Source organism: Carassius auratus, unplaced genomic scaffold (assembly GCF_003368295.1).
Source record: "Carassius auratus strain Wakin unplaced genomic scaffold, ASM336829v1 scaf_tig00216128, whole genome shotgun sequence".
NCBI classification, from domain to species: Eukaryota; Metazoa; Chordata; class Actinopteri; order Cypriniformes; family Cyprinidae; genus Carassius; species Carassius auratus.
This window is the reverse complement of record NW_020528425.1, coordinates 191,986-213,714: the sequence shown is the minus strand read 5'-3', so window position 1 is coordinate 213,714 and position 21,729 is coordinate 191,986. Positions and strand designations below refer to the sequence as shown.

Genomic DNA, 21,729 nt, shown 5'->3' with positions numbered 1-21,729 from the left:
ATTTTTGGGAAAACTGTGATACACTTATTTAGAATTCTCTGATGAATAGAAAGTGTACGATAACAGCATTGATTTCTAAATCTTTTGTAATATTATTCATGTTTTTACTGTCACTTTGGTCAATTTGAAGTATTTTTGCTGAAAAAGTATTCATTTCTATACAAAAAACAAACAAATACAAATCTTACTCACTGACACTATTAAAGTTGTTAACTTACTCTTGTGTTTATGTGGGCATGAGTGTATTAGTCATTTGAGTGTCAGGCAAAGAGAGTGATTTACTGAGAGCAGTGTATGTTACCTGGAGAGCGTAGTTTATTCTGGCTTGCAGAGCGGGAGAGTGGGAGGCTCTGACGGAAACGGTTCATGCGGTTGAAGCCCAGCGGCATGTCGGCCTCAGACATGGTCTCCAGAGACTCAGCAGATGCGAAGGACAGTTTAGACGCCTGGTCTGCCAAACCTGACTGAGTGGACTGGGAGTGACGCGGACTACGGCTCTAAATGAGAGAGAGAGAGATTTTAAATGGCATGATGCAAAAGGCAGACATTATTTACTCACAGGGAGAAACCTAAAGTCAAGTCCTCCAACCAGAGAAAATTACACCTAAACAACTGCTCAAGCTCAGGGTGAGAAAGTAAGGCAGATAAAAAGTACCTGATTCTCTGTTTGTGTAATGAGGGGAAAAAGAGCAATGCATTGACAGGAAAATCACTCACAAACTAACAAGTCTCTATGGATGTGTCTCTACAAACAGACTGAGACGCTAACTATTAAACAGAACAAAACAGTCTGCTTCACTGTAGTATATACAGTAACAGTGAATCGCACATCTGTGGATTTCTTGTCAGATGTTTCTGTTTATTTTGTAGCATTTAATAAAGAGGATCCACACAACCACATCCTGGTGTGTTTCACAAGACACCTGTAATGAGCTCCCAGGGTGCACTGGGGAAAGACTGGCAAGCTGGTTTACAGAGCAGGACAACCACAGAGCGGCATTGACATACATCAAATTCATTCTCCTCTGTACTGCAAAAAATATGCTTCTAAATCAGTATTTTTCCTTATATTAAAGCTGAACATATTTTAAACTAGCCATATTTACTTGAAAAGTGTGTTTATGTAACACATATTATTTTCAGAGAATAAAAAACACTGTACAAAAGTTTGGGTTGCTTATGATATTTTAATGTTTTTGAAAGAAGTATCTTTTGCTCAACTAGTGCATAGTAGAACAAAATTAATACTGTGCATTTTTGTTTAAATAACCATTCCATTTTAATATATTTTAAAACTAAAATTTATTATTGTGATGACAAAGGGGAATTTTCCAGTAATTTGTCCAGTCTTATGATCCTTAATAATGTAATTACAATTTTTGGTTTGTTTTGTAAAATACTTTTTTTGTGTGTTAAATCTCACCAACCCCAGACATTTCAACAATAGAGTATATCTTGAATTACAGTTAATACAAAATTATTTTTTTCCTGTTTTAACCATACATTTAATAACATTTAGAGAAGTTTATACTAGATTTAAACTAGATTTAATTCACGAATAGTGAACAAAAACAAATCAGCAAATTCACATTTATAAAAATAAAACTTATAAAAACAGGGTGCTTTATTTACACACAAGGTAAAAGCTCTCTCTCTCACACACACACACACATAAATGCTGAGGCACAGAAGCAGTGCTGTGTCTGTTCCCTTGCAGACAGTGTCTGAGTGCAAAGGGGCCAAGTTGAGCTGATAGATGACCCCCCAGTGTAACTATAATGGGGTCATTTATCCACAACAGAGAGCAGTCCAGGTGCTATTCACACACAAACGCACATACATACACACATCTATGAAATAAGAGCTTGTTTATCCACAATAAGATGCATAATCATATAGCTTTCATGCATCCCATGCTAAACTAAATGCTATACAAACTAAATGTCCAAACTTTTTCAGGACACAGTATTCATTCATGCTGCTCACATAAGAGTGTTATTACAGAAAAACTTCTCCAGGGCCCCAAAACCCCCTCAGACCCTTAGAGGGTTAAGGATAATAAAAAAATAAAAACAAATCTAAATAATGTGCTAACAATGAGCTATAAACCATTTTTGCACATGCATGCACCTTACGATTTATTGGCAGCAGGCAATTAAGTTCAGAGTTATAATAATGTCCATAATGATTAAGACTAGTCTAAGACAGGGAGACAGGAAGGACAGCTGATTGTCCTTGCAGTGCCAAATTAAATGTATCCAAGTGTCCCCCGAGACATGTGCAATGCCTTGGTGAAAGAGTGGAGTAACATCTCACAGCAAGAACTGGTGGTCTGGTGCGGTCCATAAGGATGAGAAGCTCTGAAGTAATTAAAGCAGCTGGTGGACACATCAAATGCCTGTGAAACGTGTTCAGTTTATGACTGAACAAGTCATAAACTAGTTTAAAATGTTATATAAAAAATTATTTACATCAAATGAAAGCAGTTGAAAGTGAGAGGAGGTTTCTTTCTTGCCGAGTTTATAATGCGAACATGAATCTGCTATGAGGTTTGACTGCGCGTCCTATGATGAATTTTGTAAGAGGAATCTCGTTATGATTACAAAATACACATTTTTTAAGATAAGGGCAAATATGAGTAAATACAGATCAGAAGCTAAGGAAAGCCAAGTTGTTCTGATGTGGTTTCAAACCTGGGAGAAAACGCAGCACACTGTTAATCAATGCTCCACGTGAAAACACCCTTAAGACCATCTACATAATCAAGATCTCCTTCTCTCTCAAGCACTAATGCACTTTCAAACGGCTTTTTGTCAAATGCAATAAACAAACCAGCACTCAGTTTCCTTCTGAATTTGTATTCGCATCAATAAACGTGTCAACGGGTGTCATATTATCTTCCTAAAGTGCCTGTTTTTTCTGAATTAAACAGAATCAGGGATCCCTGCAGGATTCTCTGCAATAAATCTCCACACACACGCACTTCAGTTCTGTTCCAACAGCAAGAAGGAGGACAACCTCATGCCAAAAAATACACCTGACTAGAAAATGAAATGAAGGTAACAGCATCTGACAGGACTGTAGTGTGAATGGCATGCGATTATGGTAAATACAGATGTAGCTGAGAAATCCACTACAGCAACAGAAGCAGTGATACTAAATGCAACCTGAGGCAGAACAAATCTGAGAATGAAAGAACTACTGAGTACCACACAGTGAACAAACAAACTTCGAATGAACTTCCATGCAATAATTAAATTTATCATGATAAAATGAATGAGTCAACATAGGGTAAATTTTTTCACGTTTTACCAATATTTGGAGTGTTATGTTTTTGAGTTAACGGAAATGTCCTTAAAATGAATGCATACATATGGAATGAGCTGTCAGTCCTTTTTTCTTTTATTTGTTTGCATATCTTTATGGAATAAAATAAACAACAATGTTTAGCTGTTCAGAGATATGTGAGAGGAATATTTAAATGCACAAATATTACACAAAGTACAGGAGACAAAATCTAATTCTCAGTTTGTGTTTAATTCACCTTGTTTTATAATCCTAAAGATTAGTAGTAATAAATAGTGGTAAACAGATTGAGCTTGCTGGCTTTCACACACACACACACGCGCGCGCGCACACACACACACACACACACACACACAATTTGAAATGAATGTGGACAGCATAGCCTACATCAAGTTGAAGCTCTTTATCATTTACCATGATATTTTTCTTATTATGAAAACTGAGACAAAGACTAAAATCTGAGTATGAACACCTAAGCACAAGTCTCCATTAGTTATCCATTTAATTTCATTGCCCTCTATGGGTAACGATTAAGATATTACAGAAAAAAAATAAAGAGAGAGGCATATTTTTTTTCCTTGTACATGAGAGAAGTGTGTCTATTTCAGATAAGATGATGGGAGATACTATAATATAAGATATAATGTGCACAATTTTATTAAAGTAACATTATTAACTATTACAAAGTGACAGACAGAGAAGGAAAAGGAATGAGATAGAGAGAGAAAAGGAAAGAAAATAATTGCTCTTGAGAATAATCTCTCTCTCCTGCTATTGTTAGACACAGGCTGAAGGCACAGCAGAAATTGCTCCAGCAAATTGCAGTAGATTGAGGCCTATTCAGTCCAATGCTGAGAGAGGGAGAAAGCAGGGAAAGCAGGGAAATGGTAAGCTGGTAGGTGGTCATAAAATGGCGGCATTCTCTGCACTTATCGTGGGGGACTAATAGCGATGATGAAGACTGAAATGATAAGAGGAATAGGAGGAGGACAGTGGATTAGTTCAGCACACCTTTACTGTCTGCTGGAGGACAAGCTGTGTGCTGTCTCCCAAAACAAGAGATAACAGCTCACACTGTTTAACAAAAACACTAAAATAGTGCTAAACTGGATACCCAGGGAATGCAACATGTGTCCAGTGTACGTCTTTGTTTATGTTGCGTGTGATTTTAAGGGTACCCTGAAACTAATTCAATGGAAGCTACTTTAAATTGTAGTTCAACAGGCTACAGTACTTCAGTTACTCCTAATACAGAAAACAGCTAAACTACACATATTCACATATTACAAAACAAATAAATAAATCACAAAACTATGTCCATCGAACCTAGGCTCATTTGAGAATCGTGCCTCTACCCACATTTTTGCAGAATTTCAGAATCCTTCTGTATATTGTACATTCCATTCAATGTAGCTTTTAAAACTGCAGCTAGTGGGAATAAAACACTAAAAAATTTTCAGACAAAATATTTTTACAGGGCAGATTATCAGTTAATAAAGACATTTTCCATTTTCATTCCGAATTTAGTAAAACATTTTACTAAAATAAAGTAAAACATTGAAATGACAAATTTAGAATTCAGCAAACCATTCAAGAGCTACCTGAAAAATACTAGTTACCTAGAAAAGCCAGAATAAAAATGGAAAATACCTGAGGTATTGTCAAGATATGTTTTCATAGCACCTCTACTTGAACTTAGCTACTCCCCAACACTGTCAATGACGAGCTCTACCCTCTCTTCGCTGTTAGCATATGGCTAGCTCTAATGATTCGAAAACAACTGATAAAGAAAAGAACAACGGAAAACGCTAATGAACCAGCACGTAGACATCAAAACACATTTCTAGAAACGAGGAAGTTATCAAAGTAAAAAACAAGGCAGCACAAATGAGAGCGGAACCAAACCAACAAATCACAGCTCTGACAGTAATTTGCAGAGAGGCTAATTTTATGCGGCGCAACCAGCCAGGGGAGACGTTTGCTTTTAACAGGCATCTGTTTGGGGCCTCAGAATCTACACCTAAAGGAAAAAAATGTTCCGAAAGCATCTGACAATTCATCTTACCGTGACAAGAACACACAAACATCAGAAGAGAAGAGAAGAGAAGAGAAGAGAAGAGAAGAGAAGAGAAGAGGAGAGGAGAAGAGAAGAGAAGAGAAGAGAAGAGAAGAGAAGGACCATAATTCAGGAAAATAAACAAGAATAGAGAGTGTAAACATCAAGTATTGGGTAAACGAGAGAGTTTTGAGGCATTTGCAGGGTCAGGTCAGGAGGAGTCTATTAGTCTGGAAAGTCCACAGTGAAACAAATAATATGATGATTCACAAATCCAACTGAGATGCCCAGCACTCTAGCAGAAAAACACAGCAAGATCTCATTAGTCCCAAATCAATGTCGACGTGCACTAAAAAATGCATGTTATTTAGTGTCTGGATAGTCAAATCTAAAAAAACACTTGACATTATTGCTAGACATAATGAGAGAATGAGCGTGTGAGTGTGTTGGCAGGTGGAGTGTAACGTGAGTAAATAAGTGTGAGAGTGAATATGAATGAACAGAATCAGGAGGATCCGGTTACTGAGTCTCAGTCTAATGACACTGTTTATCACAGCCTAAGGCCTTTTCCTGTGTCCTTCTACAATTATACACACCCTCCAACATCACTAATACATACAGTATAATACACATTTCATCCTCGATAGAATACATATCATTCACAATACAGAACAGGTTCAATAATGAAGGATTTGATGGAGTACGTAAGCCTATAAGGTTTCCGAACCAAAATCCTTGCACCACACTCACTGCTCTGGCTTCTGATGTGTTTTTTTCCCTACAGTCTTATTCCCTGGGCTTTTAAGATGCTGTGACAACTTAAAAGAAATCTAGGTTTTAAAAACATCCATGTGTTCAGTTCTATTAAGTTGACTTCCGCTGTAAGACTTTGATGGGTTCTGTGGGCAGATGTGCACAGAGAGGAAAAGAGAGATACTGTAGATGGAGATAGAAAGAAAGAACAGGGGAATGAGATTTAGAAGATAAAAACCAGTGAAGCAGATCATCACAAATCAGCCGCAGACCTGCACGGCCCACAGATCAATGACTTTAACACACCTGCCACGTGATACACACCTATTCAGCACCACAGACTTCAGCTGTTTTTATCAGAGGCTCTTTGCTGACTACCATTCATTTTAAACATTTAAGGTCGTCCATGTGAGCCACCAAAGGATAATTTTTTCCAGATTTATCTCACTTTTAGCAACAATTATGTCCCCGCTACTCAGCCCAGACAGAATCCGCTGTCATTTTTTGCATTTCTTCGTTGATTTTAGGGATGTAAGGTGCGTAAAACTACAGCAGACATCAATACACACCATGTACTGTACATACAACATAAGAACACACAAACAGGTATCAAAAGAACAAGTTTTTGATATAGCAACACACAGAAGTACTGACCTTAAAGCTCCAGTAGTTTGGCTGTTGCTATGGAGAGAGAGAGAGAGAGAGAGAGAGAGAGAGAGAGTTACTTAGACATTTATCTCTGTGTGTGGCGAAACCTCATACACAGTCACCATCTCCAACCATCTTTTGTGATAAAAGAATGTGAAGGAAAATATTAACAGAGAGAGAGAGAGAGATAGAGAGAGAGAGAGAACAGATCCCAGTGAGGATATCTATCAAAATTTACTGAGTATTTTGGACTCACATTCACTTCAACTCACTCTTAAAAATAAGCAAATGTAAGTAACTACAACTATATATTGCATAACGTAAGGCCTCTTAACACAAGCAAGGTACTGCTTTATTATTTATTCTCTAATTACAATATAATATTTTCATTCAGCATTTGATGCAAAACGTATTGATACCACCAATGCTAACGTACAAAATTAAGGGCAGAAGTCCCTTATGTTCATCAACGCTCCATTTATGCGATCAAAAATACAGTAAAACAGTCACACTGCAAAATATTCAATAATAATTTTTAGCATTTTAAAGAAACAATTTGTGCTGCTTGTTATTTTCTGTGGAAATTGTGCTAAAAAAATGTTTTTTTCCAAAATGTAAATAAAGTTACAAAACAGCGTTGCTTTGAAACAAAAATCTTTTGTTATATTCTACTGTAAATATCTTTGCTCTCATCTTTGGTCAATTGAAATTACATACAATTAAAAAAAACTTACTGAGCCGAAAACTCTTGGTAGTGTATAAGCAGCAATAAACAGACTTTTTACACCACATATGCGGCTTCATATTCAGAATAAAGACAGAATTAAAGCACTTGGTGATACAGGGACACATAATTCCTCTAGTCTGGTCATCATATGGAGCTGTTCTGAAGGGGCTGGCCCTCTAAATGAGTCTGCATGAAGGTATTTTGAGGCTTTCTCTCATCTGTCCATCAGCTGCCCTGTCTGACAGACTAACTGACAAGATTGCAGCAAATGAGAAAAAAATTAATTACAAAGATCCCCTCTGTGTCTACGCTTGGCCTGCTGCCCAGACCTATCAATCATACTGAAATTGGTCAGCTGTCTGAAGCTTGGTCACTTTTTACTTTTTTTGTAGCATTTTATTAAAAAAAGAGAGATAGCGAAAGAAAGAAAAGTAATTTAAATCCCTGTCACTTCCACCACAGGATGATTTGAGATGTGACAGAAATGACACTGTGGTGAAAATAACATTTTAAACACTAATTCATCTGTCATGTACGTATGCCTGCTGCATTATTAGAAGACAAGTTAAATAAACTGAAGTCTGAAAAATGTGGTTAATAAAGTGGTTTATTTTCTTTATTCAGCTCATTAAGGTCACAGAGCCTAAAGTGCCCTGAGCTCCCATATATTCTTTGAATAAAGTTCAGACCGCCACTTATTTGGTGAACACAACCCTGATCGATCAAGACCTCTGAATATTTCATGGCCAAGTCTAGACTACATAGTCATCTGATTAAAAGTGTGTGCATGAAAAACATACATTTAGAGAGGAAAATATATTAACTGGGAAGCTTAACATCAACTAAACATTTCCTTCAACACAAGGCCAAAAATCCAGTTGAACTCCCTTGAAGCAGGACGTAGATATCAATGATGCATAATAGCTCACCGCTCACATAGCAGTACTTCAGCAATATATTTATAGTAGAACAATATTCTGTGCATTCATTCACCTGCTTTCAACTTTGTGCAGTTCATCCTGCCAATGCCCTACAAGGAGCAGCAATAGGAAAAATACATGGAGCTCTATAAAGCACTACTGCAAACATGTGCTGCATGTATTTTAGGAAAGTTGTGGCCTAGTGGTTAGAGAGTTTGACTCCTATCCCTAGGGTTGTGGGTTTGAGTCTTGGGCTGGCAATACCATGACACAGGTGCCCTTGAGCAAGGCACCGAACCCCCTGACTGCTCCCCGCAGCATAAATGGCTGTTCACGGTCTGTGTGTGTTCACTGCTGTGTGTGTGCATTTTGAATGGGTTAAAAGCAGAAAACAAATTCTGAGTATGGGTCACCATATTTGGCTGTATGTCACTTTCACTTTATATTAAATACACACAAACACCACAAAGTTGAGGTTAAGACAACTTTAAACACATTGCATCAGTGTCTCTCCAAAAAGAAAATACCACATATACCTAAAATCATATAATATATATTTCAGTGTTGTTGAGTGTATTTGTGTTGATGATATATGGAAAACTGGCCAACCCTTCTCTGTGTTTATTGTGTTATAAAGCAGGTTTAACTGGTTTCTCATCTGAGCTGTTTTAATGATTGACAGAAAAGGGTCAGATATAGGGCAGGGCCTCACCTGCAGGGATTGATTCTGGGTTACCTGATGTAAGGTACTACTGAGCAGCAGATGGACCCATCGCATTGCTGCCAGGAGGTGTTCTGGTACTGAAGTTCAGCCTAAAGCCAAGCCTCTTGTACAGTTGATGGTCAATCCGGGGGGATAAAACCATACTTTGGAACAGCTTGAGATTTAAGTGCCTGCTCAAGGACGTAATATTAAATGTCTCCCAGCAGCATTTTTAAGCTAAAGCATTCTCGTATTACGTGGGAAACGATTGTCTGAAGCATGAAAGGAATGGCAGTGTAGCCAGTCTATGCAGCCCCTTATATTCAGCACACACACATACTCAAACATTCATCTAAAATGTAAATGAAAATGAAAAGTGCATGATTCACTGGATTCACTGGCAGATAAAAAAAAAGTGGACTTTAAAAGTGGACACCTATCATCATGGATATAAAAAAAAGCTTTTGGACATTTTCTTCTTATTTTTATTATTCATATTCATATATATATATATATATATATATATATACAGTATTGTTCAAAATAATAGCAGTACAATGTGACTAACCAGAATAATCAAGGTTTTTAGTATATTTTTTATTGCTACGTGGCAAACAAGTTACCAGTAGGTTCAGTAGATTGTCAGAAAACAAACAAGACCCAGCATTCATGATATGCACGCTCTTAAGGCTGTGCAATTGGGCAATTAGTTGAAAGGGGTGTGTTCAAAAAAATAGCAGTGTCTACCTTTGACTGTACAAACTCAAAACTATTTTGTACAAACATTTTTTTTTTCTGGGATTTAGCAATCCTGTGAATCACTAAACTAATATTTAGTTGTATGACCACAGTTTTTTAAAACTGCTTGACATCTGTGTGGCATGGAGTCAACCAACTTGTGGCACCTCTCAGCTGTTATTCCACTCCATGATTCTTTAACAACATTCCACAATTCATTCACATTTCTTGGTTTTGCTTCAGAAACAGCATTTTTGATATCACCCCACAAGTTCTCAATTGGATTAAGGTCTGGAGATTGGGCTGGCCACTCCATAACATTAATTTTGTTGGTTTGGAACCAAGACTTTGCCCGTTTACTAGTGTGTTTTGGGTCATTGTCTTGTTGAAACAACCATTTCAAGGGCATGTCCTCTTCAGCATAGGGCAACATGACCTCTTCAAGTATTTTAACATATGCAAACTGATCCATGATCCCTGGTATGCGATAAATAGGCCCAACACCATAGTAGGAGAAACATGCCCATATCATGATGCTTGCACCTCCATGCTTCACTGTCTTCACTGTGTACTGTGGCTTGAATTCAGAGTTTGGGGGTCGTCTCACAAACTGCCTGTGGCCCTTGGACCCAAAAAGAACAATTTTACTCTCATCAGTCCACAAAATGTTCCTCCATTTCTCTTTAGGCCAGTTGATGTGTTCTTTGGCAAATTGTAACCTCTTCTGCACATGCCTTTTTTTAACAGAGGGACTTTGCGGGGGATTCTTGAAAATAGATTAGCTTCACACAGACGTCTTCTAACTGTCACAGTACTTACAGGTAACTCCAGACTGTCTTTGATCATCCTGGAGGTGATCATTGGCTGAGCCTTTGCCATTCTGGTTATTCTTCTATCCATTTTGATGGTTGTCTTCCGTTTTCTTCCACGTCTCTCTGGTTTTGCTCTCCATTTTAAGGCATTGGAGATCATTTTAGCTGAACAGCCTATCATTTTTTGCACCTCGTTATAGGTTTTCCCCTCTCTAATCAACTTTTTAATCAAAGTACGCTGTTCTTCTGAACAATGTCTTGAACGACCCATTTTCCTCAGCTTTCAAATGCATGTTCAACAAGTGTTGGCTTCATCCTTAAATAGGGGCCACCTGATTCACACCTGTTTCTTCACAAAATTGATGACCTCAGTGATTGAATGCCACACTGCTATTTTTTTGAACACACCCCTTTCAACTAATTCAACTAATTGCCCAATTGCACAGCCTTAAGAGCGTGCATATCATGAATGCTGGGTCTCATTTGTTTTCTGAGAATCTACTGAACCTACTGGTAACTTGTTTGCCACGTAGCAATAAAAAAATATACGAAAAACCTTGATTATTCTGGTTAGTCACATTGTACTGCTATTATTTTGAACAATACTGTATATATATATATATATATATATATATTACATTATGCTTGTAAATTATTTTCTTAAAAAAGTACTAATACAATTTACAAACAAGTAAATATATAAAAACATTTATTTATTTATTAACCCAATTTGCTTTTGATGACATCCCCTAAAATGAGATTTTGACAGTTTTAGCAAACTCCTAGCAACATGTCTCAGCAAATTTGTCTGAAATGTATGGCTAAGTTACAAGTTCGCACACACACACACACACACACACACCTTCGCGGCCATTTCAATTTTCTCTGTGGTCTCCAGCCAAACCACGAAGGAAGTGAAAAATTCACAGCAATGAAAAGTCCCCTAAATCATTTCAATGTGACAGCCCTAAATTTCTCTCTTTGACATAGCTTTTGATAAATAACTGAAATAACACAACTACCGACGCCATCATATTGGATCATAATTGAGGGGCCGCTTCAGCGTCTTATGGATTTATGCACTGCAGGGCCGGCGAGCTGTGGCTTGGTGATGTTATTTTCCCCAAACAAGCAGAATTCCATGAAGCGGTATGAGGTTAGCATCCTCAGTTGCTAAGAAACAACTCTAAATGGAGGATAATTGGCTGTCTAAGCTGCGGCTGCTTTTGCCAGCGGGAAATCAACAGCATGTTTAAGGGTTAATAGATGATACAGGTGCATTCGAAAGGAAACATTTAAAAAAAAAATCTGTTTATACCAGATACTAACATTAATTTCATATGAGCAGCACTAAATATATAACTATAAAAGGGGCTCATATTGTTTTGTGATTCGATCACTCAAACCTCATTTGGAAGCAGCTGAAAATGCTAATCTATCAGTCTCACCTGTCAATCACCCATTGCCCTAAAGTAAGTGTTTATTCGACAGTTACATAAAATAATCTTTGCTGAATATGCCTGACATCAACAAGCAGCAACAGATCACGTGAAAAAGCAGATCCAAAGTATAGTTAATACAGTTACCTGACTGAAAATTCTGCTCAGAACCTAATGCTTGTGGTGAGATTAAAATTTGAATGAAAATTTTATAATTTTAATCAACACGCACTTCAAGAGTCACTTTGAAGACAATGGTGTGGAAACCATTTTCTCTCAGAAATTGTAGTATATTTAACCAATAATTACAAAGAAATAGCAAGTAACACTTGAGTTGAACATGGTAATAGTAGCCTGTTTTACTACAAAATGCCAATTATCCAATAGTTTTTGTTTTATTCACAAGTTAGAAAAATCCTTTTTAAAATGTTGCCACAAGTCAAAGCATTTGCAACATTTTACTATAAGTTGAAAACAGCTGACCAGTTGTGATTGGTAATGGACTGCATTGACACATGGAAGTTAAACTATCAGAGGATATTTACATAAACCCCATAAACCTCAACCCGTACATTAAGTCTTAAATGTACAGGAACAAGTACAGCTTGCTTGTTAAATGCTATAAAGTGAAAACTGGTATTGAAATATAAATGATGACACATTCTTGTGCAGTAATCCTTAACTAGCATTAATCAGGAGGTCAAAATAAAATACTTAAAAAGTGCAATAGAGTGTGTCCCCTTTAAATCCACCTCCTGCATGCATCACAAACATGGCTTTTGTTTGCAAGTCAAATACCACCATGTGCACCTAGACATCAGCATTATGACTCAATCCACCTTTATTAAAGCAAGAAGCCTTAATCCTCATTCGCGCTAAACACAACAATCAGGCCTGAATACTAGTTGCATCTGATCCTCTGACCAGCATTAGTCTCCACCTGAGAAACATGTGTCAGCTCAGCAAGACTACATCTAGCTATACACTACCTGACCTGCATGTAAAACAGCTCATCACATGCACACACATGCACACACGATTACAAATACATACATTCAGAACAGTCATGCGCAGATACACTCACACTGTAAAAATCAAACCCAAGCGGTGTCCATCTGCATGCAGTCACCACGTCAGCCAATCTTGCAATAACCAAACACTCCGAGAGAATCTCACCTGCACCTGCATGCATGTCCGCTATTGAGTGTGCGCCCTCCCTACACACACACATGCGTGCACACTAGCTAGATGCCTTCAGTCTTAGCAGCTGGCTGTCAGGTGTGCAGAATACTCATTCTCTTATTCCTGCCCTCTCTTTCTCTCTTTCTCTCTCCAGCACATGCGACGGCAGGTTCTTTATTTAATTCATTACAGCATCGGCTGGCTACTGGCTGCTGCTTTAACTCTTCCGTGCTGGAGTCTCGGGAAAAGGCTGGTGGAGGGTAATTAACTCTCCCCCCGCCGGTTTACACACCGTGGCGCTCATCTGTCCCCTCTCTCGCTCTCTTCTTGTCCTCCTCTTCCCCTCCCCCTTTCCATTATTCCACCACGGCTACAAATAAATAAGGAGGAATTCCTGTGAAAGCGTCCTCCTTCAGAGGTGAGGATATTCCGAAAGCCTTTCCCTTGTTCTTGTCTCTCTTTCTCTCTCACTCTCTTTATTCCTTGTTCTCTCGCTCTCTCTTTCTCTCCAGCCTGACCTTTGTAATATGATATCACCAGTTTCCATATAAGGGCAGTGTTGCCTTGGCAACCATGGACTCCACCTGTCTCTCACCAAACCTCCCTGTATCTCTCTCTCTCTCTCTCTCTCTCTCTCTCTCTCTCTCTCTCTCTCTCTCATTTGATCCTATCATCTCCCACACTCACTGGGCATTAATGTCACACTCAGGTATAAACTGGGATGAGAATCACATACATGAGGATGAAAGAGCTGTAAAATAGGTGATGAAAAGACAAAAGAGAGCCCTGCTGAAAAGACTAGCTTAGACCCGCATGAGTTCCCATGTTTATGCTGGTCTGGTGCTAGTCTAGACTGTGGACGTGTATTCATAAGAACTACTAGTAACACTTTAGTTAGGGACCAATTCTCACTATTAACTAGTATCTTACAGTACGTGTACTAACATGTACTTATAGTGTACTTACAGTGTATTTATCTAAGAAAGTTCTGGTAACACAAGGTAACTACATGGGGTAGGGTTAGGTTTAGGGGGGTAGGGTCAGGGTTAGTACCTAGTTATTACATAGTTATTGTAATTACTACAATAAGAACATAGTATGTACATGAGGAACAGGACTGTAAAATAAAGTGCTACCCTTATTATAATGCCTATACATATTGGCTGTTTATTAGTACTTATAAATCACTTATTCTGCATGACCATATTCTACATCCCTAATCCTACCAAATACCTAAATTGAACTACCTTACTAACTATTAACAAGTAGCAAATTAGGTGTTTATTGGGGCAAAAGTTGTAGTTAATAATTAGTTAAAAGTGAGAAATTTACCTCAAAATGAGGTGACCAAACTACTTTTATAATACTTTTAATTTAATATATTTATTTAATTTATTATAACTGCATGATAAAAAAAAAGAGATTCTAGTGATCAACCAATATATAAGAAGTGTGTCAATCTATCAATAAACTTTTCTGTCCCACCACCTTGACTTTTATTTTGGCATCATTGTAAACTCTTAGATGCTCCTGTTTTAAATTTTTATTATTTTATGTCCTTAAAAGCAAATTATTCAGCAAATACATTATTCAGCAAATACAAAAACAAGACGTTGAATTATCTACTCAATATAACATTTTACAAACAGTGTTGGTTACAGAGTTTATTTCCTATTCTATTTTTAGTACAATATTTTTTAACAATTTATTTTGTAAAAAAAATAAAAATGGCTACAGTTGCAGATTCAGAAGTCAAAATTTAAAAAATAAATATATATATAAAATATAAATATAATATAAAATTTATTTTATAGTTTTGTCCATCAACTTCAAAGTATTTTTTCATATTGATTCATTTTCAGTGTACTTTATCAATTTCTAATTGAATACAATTTTAAATAATGTAAATATCATTGCAGTGTGTTATTTACTATCTTAAAAATGTTGAATACCTATTTCAGCCTTACGAAGGTCCTGCCATCTGAGATCCACATCTGCCATCAAAGTCAAGTTTTGAACAACATGAAGCTGATTAAATAGTGACAGAATTATTGGGTGTACTTTCCCTTTAAACTAGTTTAAGAAGCCTGATAGGGACACCTGATAGTACGCCACAACACAGTATATGCTGCTGACCAGCACTGCAGGTCAACAGAAAAAAAGAACAAGAACAATGGATTCAACATGAAATCATTTTCTAAGGGGATATACTGATGGCAAGATAATGCGATGATGTGGATAATTAGAAAGCAGAGGCAGAAAAGTCTCTTTTTCGACACCCATACCTCTGAAAATATTAAAGGCATGTGGATTTTGAAAGATTTGAGGGTAAACATGCCTGTTATACCTGCGTGTCTCTCGCTCTCTTTTCATGAGCACAGCTGATTGGCTGAAACTGGTTTGATGCAGTGACATCATCCATATTTGAATTCAACATTACGTCACCCTCCTCCATAAGAACCAGTTGTTCCATTCACAGAGTGGCTGCTGTTTCGCTGCACTCTTGCATGCAACTGCCTGTTCTCTATGGTGAGTACAAAACGTTTCAATGACATTTTGACAGCGTTTTTCAAGCTGTGTGAAAGCTGGGGAGATATTGAGGCTATGTTACCAGGGACTGAAGTGTTTGTATGTACTGCAGGCTCCTTGTGTCAATGCCTCTTCACAAGACCTCTCAGATGGGTACAATTTCAAAGCCACATGTTGTGCATCTTGTGTGTGTGAGAGTGTGTCCATGCATGCTTAATGTAATTTACACTAGCAGCATATGTTCTTGAATCAACATCCTTTTGTAGTTACTGGAGTAGCATCGCTATTAACCAGTCAGAGGCTTCAGGATGTTGAACCAAGAACCTGTCCTGTGTGTGAGCATTTTTCCAAATACACTCACTATACCAACATTGATAATAATCAGAACTGTTGCTTGAGCATTAAAATAGCATATTAGAATGACTTCTGAAGGATCATGTGACACTTAAAGCTGAAAATTCAACTTTAACACCACAGGAATTAATAACATTTATAACAAAATATGACTATTTTTACTGTAATTTTGATCAAATAAATACAACCTTGGTGAGCAGAGACTTCTTTAAATAACAATCCCAAACTTTTGAATTTTAGAGTACAACATCATCTGTAGTTCAACATAAATTTATTAAATAAAAGACTGAAAATATGTAAAAAAAAAAATAATAATAAAAAAAATAGCTTAAATAAATAAACGTCATTTTTATTCCACAGAAGTTACTGTAAAGTTACTGTATTTTTTAAAAAATGTAATAAAATTAAAAATCCATAACCCTAACCATTTAAAAGAATATTGTTTCCTGTCCTCGTCCTTGACTTAACCCTTAACATATATGATTGATGAATCAGAATGTTGGTCTATTACCAAGAATAACAGTTATCCAGCAACATCAAGAAAGGTAAGCCTTGTACAGACCTGCTCACGTGCGCTTCTCTCTGCGGTGCTCCTCATGCTGCCATGCGAGGGGGATGGAGAGGGTGGTAGGGAGTGCTGGGGAGGGTACTTGTTCTTCAGGTGGTCCATGAAGGCATCCCGCTTGCGTTCCATGTCGGCCTTGTGCAGGTTGGTGAGGGCCTCCAGGCTCTGGGCGGCAATGACCGTGTGCCGGTGCTCAGAGGTGTGGACCAGCCCCACATTGGAGAAGCGCCGCGCGCTGTTGCCCAGTGTGCGATATTCACGCGGGTATTCCAGGTCATCAGTGGAGATCATGTGACCTCCGCCACGCTCCGGGTCTGGTTTGAGAAAGAGATGAAAGGGGGCGAGGAGGAGTTGAGGAACATGAAGAGTGTGGCACCAGCATCCATTCGGTCATGGACGATCACACACATACATGCAGCAGCACAAATGCATTCACAGACAGATGGTGGAGAGTGGGGTGAAGGGGAGGAAGAGAGAAAAATGGGATGAGATGTTAGACTTATTACAACAGAAAGGAGCACAAGAGCGAGTGGCTGCTCCCTGCAGAGTTATTGATCTCAGGTTTAGTCGAAAAGAGGGAACTAAGGAAAAGTAAAAGCCTGAGCTATGGATCAGAATAAAGAATGGAGCCAAAATTTCTTTGTAGGAGATTACATTTTGCTTTGCCTGTCGATTCACCTTTGTCATCTGATGTGGCATTTCTTACTTTCTAAGCATACATACTTGATCACTCACCTCAAGTGCATGCTCCACCACATGCAAATTCACATATACACACATGAAAATATGTTTATAGGAGCTGGGAGAGAAAACCATTTGAAAAATTGACTACAGAGGTCAGGGGCATCATGTTGCAAAAATTTTTGAGGGGGCACCAGTGGCAGTTCAGGCTTATTTTATGCCCTAGACGAGATAAGTGCTTTAAAGCACTTTTCAACAACTTAAAGAAATAGTTCACCCAAAAATGAAAATTCTGTCATCAGTAATTCACCCTCATATAATTTAACGTAGGGCTGCACAATTAATCGCAAAGGCAATAAATCGCGATTAGGCAGAAGCTGCGATTGTCATGTGTATCTTTCAGTGAAGCACTGTTCTGTGATCAGCAGTAAATATCCATCTAAGGCCAGAGGGCGTTTTTGCACTGAAACGTCAAATATGCCCCGAAGAAGAATCCAAATCTTTCATTGATGCAACGTGACTTATAAACACACTACTACAGCAATATATGGTTTATGGTTTTTATTATTATAATTTTCAAGTATATTTATAATGAAATGCTAATCAACATAGCCTTTATCACTGCTTAGAATACAATGAACTACTGTGTGCTGTAATTATTCTGTTTAAGAAGCCACATCATCTCACTGAAGGATTTTTTTCAAACACTCGACTGATGTTACAAAGTGAATTTGGAGTGTGTAACACTATACAAACTTCATAATTATGGGAAGAAGGAGGCAGGAACTGGCGAACATTCAAATCAAAGTTTAATTACAAATTAAACAAAAAACAGCGCGACAGCCCCTCACAGACCCGCACCACTCGTCACATACCCCCATCGCCCCTCTACTCTACCCCCCCCCCCCATCTTCATTACTGTTCCAAAAATAAACAAAACTCTTTTACTGTGTTTGGAAGCACATGAAAGTGAGTAAATGATGACAGACATTTCATACTACTGAGATCAATGGGGACCAGCAACTTAAGGTGAATTACCACTTTAAGAAGATGGGGAAAAAAACATACAGATGAGGTAAATCTGTTTTAAAAAGGATGATTATATAATGTAGTGAAACATATGTGATCTACAATTGGCATTTCACAGATCCTTGCAAATTACCATCAGGGGCAAACTGAACCATGCTAACCAGCCAAGCCTTGACACCTTGGTTTACTGTTTGGGCCCCCTCAGTTTAAAAGTGCATGATGCCTCTGACATATATTTACGCATACCCAGACCACCTCTGAGGACAAGAGGTGCAATCAAATGCACGTGTAGCCCCTCTCCTTGATCATAAAGACACACATATGACACACATGGCTCGCAGACAACACCGGGCCAGGCAGTATGCAGAGACGAGACATTGACATACAACTGACAAAATCAGTGAAACAAAATGACAAGCCAGTCAGAGGCTCTGATTGGCCAGAGGCGGGCCGACATGAGAGGAAATGAGAAGCTGGGTGTGGTTACCTTGCTTCGGAAAGCAGGCCCCAACACTGGCTGTAGAAAAAAACAAAAACATTAACCACGGTTAAGCTCCTCGTTCTCTCTATCTTTCATTCTCTCTTTCATTCCCTTTATCTCTTTTTCATATATACGCACGATAATTGCCTTTGGTGCTGTTGGCAAGAATTGATTCCCAAATCATCTCTCTCTTTTGTATTATTCAAAAGGAATAGGAACATTATTCAGTCAGAAATACAAAACATGAAATCCTACACGAGGAGCGAATTCTCTAACTGCTGTTCACAAAATATAGGAAGGTGCTTCTCACATTGCTGGAGTTGTATTTTTTTGTGTAAACAGAAGCTTTCAGTACACATCCTCAATAAGAAAGGGCTTCCAACCGAAAACCTTCCCGAGCACATTCTGTCAAGCATTTATGAGTCCCACTGTCAGCTTCTGCACACACAAATACAAACTCCCACACAATCACTACATTCAACTTTACATTTACCAACCATTCCTCTTTCTAGCTACTGCTCTTTACTCATTTTCTCTTTCACATGTTAACAGATTCAAACCTTATATCCTCTTATGACTAACACACATCAATAAATACATCTTACAAGAACTGATGTTGTGAGGCCTTTATGTGTTAGGAAAGTTTTCAGCAGGGAGTGAGGTCAGAGAAGGAGGTACTGGTCCTGATCGCTTGTCTGGAGCAATTGTGTTAATAAAATGTTCATGAAGTACCTGACTGTTTTAGTGGGCTAAAGTCTAGCCCCTGGTGATGAAATACTGCATTTAAACCTGAGGCCAGATTCCAGGAACTCACAGAGGATAACAAAACTGCTGAAAGCTGCAGGTGACTTAATGCTCGAATTATATCTTCACTGATGTTTGTATGTTCCTTCATTTATACATCATATAGATTTATTATTTCACTTATAAATCCATACCACAGTTTCTTTGTTAGAAAAATTTACTGTATGTACGAAAAAATCATATTTAATTTATAGTAAACTGACAATACTTGCAAATAGCTCTATGGCAAACTCTTAGCAAACATGCATTACTGTTCAAAAGTTTGGGGCAAAAAGTCTTTTATGCTGACTAAGGCTGCATTTATTTGATCAAAAATACAGCTGTATTGTGAAATTTGATCACAATTTAAAAAAAACTTTTCTATTAAGGATGCACAGTCTCGGTATTGGGCCGATACTGAGCTCCTGTACTTGTACTTGTTAAAATGCCCCGAAACCAAGTGCCATATTCAGACCAACACCAACAAGAGAACAACAGACAGCAGAATGGAGTTAAGGTTGTCTACGTAGGATATCTATACAATAAATATAAAGTTAAACATTCAGCATTAACGCCTTTATAGCTGACGTGTGCTATCTGATAAAGCACGCTGAGTGGATTGCGTGCGCTGCGGCGGAGATGCGCGAGCTTGTTGAGTGAATATACAGTTAATCACTGGAAAGTTTGTAGTTTGGTTGGTTATGTCAAAAACAAGTAAGTAAAACAATGCACAAGTTACTTAATGGTAGAGGGAGGGAGTAAGGGAGAGAGAGAGAGAGAGAGCGAGCACACTCGTTCACTTCTGTTGTGTGATCTTTGACGTTCAGTCACTTAGCACACGCATTTGGATTAAATCTTAATCATAAAAAGACAATTTATAGGGGCATTCACTATGAACATCATTTATTTTCAATCTTAGGCATACATGACTCTGGGGAAAGTGAATCTAACAGCCTGTGTGTAATGCGCTAGGCAGTAGCTACGTTACTACTGTCCCTCTCGTTCTGCAACAGAACAAATACATTGCTTGCTTTAGTGATTCTGCATTACATGAGTGGCTTAGGAATATAAATCGCAGCACATTTCAGAAGAAAAAAAACGCAACTAATATATGTGAAAAATATCACAGGAAATTTATAACGAGTGGTTCCCTGCATTATTACAGCAAAGCACGTCATTACATTACTAAGTCGATGCAACCGAGCAGCTCTAATGCTATTGAATTACAGATGATGAACCGTAGAGCAAAAACATGAACAAAGAAAGTAACAAAAACTTGTAAAATATATTTAATGGGCATAATTAAGTGTGAAAATAACACATGGATATACAGTCAAACCAAAAACTATTCAGAGACCAGATATAATTTTTAAAAAATGTTTTGTCTTGTGGGTGCAGGACACTATAGTTAATTTATATAAGTGAGGATAGCAAAATAAAGTAAACTGTGACAAATTGTACCCCAAAATTACCAGTAAAACTGATAAAAATTTGGGACCAATAAATTATTCAGACCTTAAAAAATTAAGTTCAGGTTTGCATGATCCTGGATGGCATGTCCAGGAGACTACAGGAAGTCATTAAGGCTAAGGGTTGCCTGACTAAGTATTGATCGTTGTTTAAATACTGTCATACTAACAGCTGTCTGAATAATTTTTGGTTGACTGTAATCCATTACATACCTTTCTATCATTATAAGTAATCTAACATTATCAGCATGGTTTTGTTCTGACACAGTTTATCTATGAGTTCTTGTAATATTTTATTACCATCTTCTAAACTAGAATAAACTGTCATAATGTGAAATGGTGACGGAAAATTTTTGGGTTTGACTGTATTAAAAAATTAAGTCAGCCAGCTAACATTATACATAATCTTTTGGATTCTGTACCCAATATAAAAAAAAAAAATTATAAGTGCAATAAAAATATCAGTATCGGTACTCTGTACTCGGTATTGGTATCGGGCAATTACTGGAAAAAGTGGTATTGGTGCATCCCTTTTTTTTTTACACATATATGTT

The 21,729-nt window shown here is 37.7% G+C and overlaps 1 protein-coding gene across 2 annotated transcripts in view; it reads right to left on the bottom strand.

Annotated features, from left to right (window-relative positions):
• Positions 1 to 21,729, bottom strand: part of LOC113097171 (SRC kinase signaling inhibitor 1-like) — an 86,913-nt gene that overhangs the window by 49,327 nt on the left and 15,857 nt on the right. The window contains exons 2-5 of one of the 2 annotated variants that reach the window (XM_026262378.1): positions 18,930 to 18,959; positions 16,730 to 17,046; positions 6,770 to 6,796; positions 302 to 497 (exon numbers count right to left, since the gene is read on the bottom strand). In XM_026262378.1, the coding sequence (XP_026118163.1) occupies positions 302 to 497; positions 6,770 to 6,796; positions 16,730 to 17,046; positions 18,930 to 18,959 (570 nt within the window). Of the gene's footprint in view, positions 1 to 301; positions 498 to 6,769; positions 6,797 to 13,278; positions 13,784 to 16,729; positions 17,047 to 18,929; positions 18,960 to 21,729 lie in introns of those variants that run through there. The other variant, XM_026262379.1, reaches the window with a different exon arrangement.